The 3,603-nt window shown below is 49.8% G+C and overlaps 1 protein-coding gene across 1 annotated transcript; it reads right to left on the bottom strand.

Moving 5' to 3' along the window:
* Nucleotides 1-6: 6 nt before the first annotated feature.
* LOC119271298 lies at nt 7-802 on the bottom strand. The gene is made up of 3 exons (XM_037553183.1): nt 741-802; nt 562-643; nt 7-459 (listed from the first exon to the last, which is right to left on the bottom strand). The coding sequence occupies exons 1-3, from the start codon at nt 744-746 to the stop codon at nt 41-43; spliced, it is 507 nt and encodes a 168-aa protein (XP_037409080.1). The 5' UTR covers nt 747-802; the 3' UTR covers nt 7-40.
* Nucleotides 803-3,603: the final 2,801 nt, after the last annotated feature.

Genomic DNA, 3,603 nt, shown 5'->3' with positions numbered 1-3,603 from the left:
AAAAACAGAATCGCCGAACCGAGAGCTACCACTGGTGGCGCTACATGATGGAGCAGCCGGTCGGATCGCCGGTCGTGTACTCGTGGTGGACGACGGTGGCAGGGTACGGCGCCGGCGGGTAGTACTCGTACTCGTACGACGGCTGCTGCTGCTGGCGGTGGTACTGATCGGCGGCCACCGGCAAGTAGCCGGCCGTAGTGTAACTGTTGTACCCCCCATAGGCGGCAGCGTCCCCGCGTTCGCCCGCGCCCGCGGCCTGCGAAGAGTGGTAGCCGGCTCCGGCGGCAGCGTTGGTGGCGCTCGCGTAGCCGCGGCCCGCCTGCAGGGTGCGCAGCTCGACGATGTCGGCGTGGCCCACCTTCCGCCGCAGCCTGCTGGTGAGGTGGTTGGAGTCGACGCCCTCGCCGACCACCCGCAGCAGGTTCCGCCCCTCCCCCGCCAGCGTCACCGACTCCACTCCTGGTCGAATCCGCCACATATGTCAGAACTCAGACGCATTGAGCAATTGCAGAGGAGTCTCGTCAAGAACAGAGGAATTTGTATACGGGGGTTGCTGCGTACCGTCGATTGCCGCCGCGATCTTCATGGCCTTGGAGTGCTGGCCCTTGTCGGAGCTCGCCTGCATCCTGATCACCATCTCCGTCTGCAACAACACCAAGCAGAAATCGATCAAAAATAGACCAATGAAGCAGAATCCACACAAAATTTCGAAAGATATTGCAAGTAAACAGAACCCGTACCCTCATATTGTCGCCGGACTCGATTCTCAGCTGAGTACTGTGTGTTAAGCAATGGACCAGGAGCGGTTTATGGGTGAGCAGCGCGCGTTTGCTCGCCTTATATATTGCAGCAGTGGCAGTAATGTATGCCGTACGGCCAAAGATTCCAGCCAGTCGAGTTTCATGGCAACTACGCGTGCCCCACCTCCGTAGTCCATCCTAATTTTTTTTACCGTGGATTCGTGGCAAAGCATCCAAGTGACCAGCAAACACGGCGTGGCGATTTGTATATTGCGGCTGATCAGATCAGCACGTCACTTAATTCTACTGCCAACAGACTTGCTACGGTCGAAGCCTCGAAGGGCGATAAATCTCGGACGTTGAACGCGGGGGTTCACTGTGGTCGACGGCGGAGACTGGTTTGAGCTACCGACCTGTTGGTTTTTTAATTTTCTTCTAAGACGGGGACCAGTTAGCACTCGACAGTGTAGGTGATACCAAGTGACCAACTTAAACAAATTCCACGGGAAGGTTGGAAGCAGTTGCCACTTTGTCGTTGTAGTCAAACCAAAACTTCATGGACCACCGCTGATGTGCTCCACAAGCCTTCAAAACTTCTTTCTTCTTATGCCGACTAGATGACCCTGTTATGCACAATGGCTTCAAATCCAAACTGGCCGAGATGTGAGGGCAAACATATAAGGGCATTTACATTGCTGACCCGCAAATGAGCATGGCAAATGTCTGTTTCTATGTTCGGACGTGGTCCACATACATGATACGGGAGAAAGCCATTGAAGGCTATTCACGAAATAGTCCGGTTGGGGGATAAAGAGTAGATAGGGGCCATGGATGTAGTGAGATATTATGGTGTGGTGTCCAGATGAGAGGAAAGAGAGATGAGAGGGGAGCATGCATGTGAAGAGAGAAAAGAGACAAGGACCACGCGGGAGGCTTTGTGTTGGTCAAGTGCATGTTCGGACTCCCGCAAAGCCCCTCACGTTTGTTGCTAGGATACCAGAATCCGTACGTCCGAACTGCTAAACGAACATATATGGGCCCTCGTTGAATGTCAAAAGTGGTCCGGACACTGCGGTCTAGATATATAGTGGAGGTTTGAGGGTCCGCTTTGAAGATGCCCTAAAACTATATCTTTGCCAAAAAAATAATATAAAACTATATCTGAAAGGTAGTATTACCAGAAACTTGTAGACGTATAAAATGGAATCTGATATAGCCTAATCTGAGTGGGATTCTTAGTTTTGTGCGCAAAGTCAACGGTGCACTCTTGGTCTGCCGGCTTGTGGCCCAGTGGGCCGACAATAGTGACACGCCACCACTCTTTGTGCTCCATATATTAGAATAAACAATACCCGATGAATTAGAGGTAGAAAAAGTCCATTTTACTATCCCTTACCCCCTCTAAACAATCCAATACTAGCCAAAAACCGTCCCTGGCTGGTTTACGGTGACTGGGTGCTGACATGGAGATAACATGTCCTAAAGATAGATCAAGACCAATGCATGTGAGACAAGTATGAATCTCGCGACGCCCGCCCCAGCTCCCACCACCGCTGCAACCTCTCCCTCCACCACGTCATCTGCCTTCTCTACCATTCTAGCCAACCATCCTATCCCCACGCACCCTTGGTTCCTCTCACTCCGTAGCGCGATGTTATTGCCTCTTCGAGCCTCATCAATGTGACAGTTCTGCATGAGCCTGGAAGCCAGATCCAGACCCAAGCCACATCATCTACTTTGTCGCCGTACATCCCTGCGCCGTCCCTTGAAACCGAGGTTGCTGACTCGCTTGCCTCCGCATTCATGACCCCCAACCACTGCTTAAAGCCAACCCGCCTCTCCTCAGACATCGCCACCCCATTTGCCACCATTGATGTCACCTGCAACATTGAATAGGGGAGCTCTACTCATGTTGTGCCCTGCACGAGAAGGGATGGGATACCATGGGCTTGAGTCACCGCAGATGGCTGGACACACATTCATGCTGAAAGGATGAGGGTTCGACTGGCTGTGCTGCCAGCTAGGCCTTAGAGAGCCTCCTCGTCTTCGGAAGGAAGACGCGGGGCTCTGTTTCAAGCACCTCTCGCGCCTCCATTCTCCCGTGACTACCACTAAGGATAAAAAGATAGTTTAGTAGTTGTCCCAGTGACGAACTATTGAAAATATGCCCTAGAGGCAACAATATTGTATTATTATATTTCCATGTTTATAATTAAGAGTTTATATTCTATGCTATAGCTGTTGTGATCCTGGAATATGCAATTAAGTGGAAAACTCATATGCATGTGTGGAATGATAAACAGTAAAATCTGATTCCTAGTCTCTCCTCTAAGACTAGCTCAAGGGTTATTTGTGATCATGTTTTCTAGATATTGAGATATCTTAAGTGTAACGATAGCCCCAAAACAACTTTGAGAATATGAAGTTAGAAGAATGATCATATTGAATTGCCCCAAACTCGATTGTTATACTTTGAGATGCTTTCGTCACAAGTTAACATATGCTTTAGTTTCTTAGACCATGAGAGTATCGTACTCACTTCTTACTATACGATGAACTTTGGGGTTTCCCAAACATCATCTGTAATACAGTGATCATAATGACAACTGATAGGTTGATCGAAAAGTTTGACAAGGGGCTAGATAGCTCAAGAGTGGGATTTGCTCCTCCGATGATGGAGAGATATTTTTGGGGCCTGCTCGGTGTGACGACATCCGTCATCGTCTATCCTGACACAGGCGACTAGGTCACGGGGATGCCGGAACATTTCAATGATAAAGAAGAACGAAACCGGTAACGAGGAGACCAGTATAATGAGCATGCGAATGACTCAAGAGGATACTGATATATCTCACCTCGGGTT

Source organism: Triticum dicoccoides, chromosome 3A (genome assembly GCF_002162155.2).
Source record: "Triticum dicoccoides isolate Atlit2015 ecotype Zavitan chromosome 3A, WEW_v2.0, whole genome shotgun sequence".
NCBI lineage: Eukaryota > Viridiplantae > Streptophyta > Magnoliopsida > Poales > Poaceae > Triticum > Triticum dicoccoides.
The sequence above is the reverse complement of the archived record's forward strand: the minus strand, read 5'-3'. Positions and strand labels throughout refer to the sequence as shown.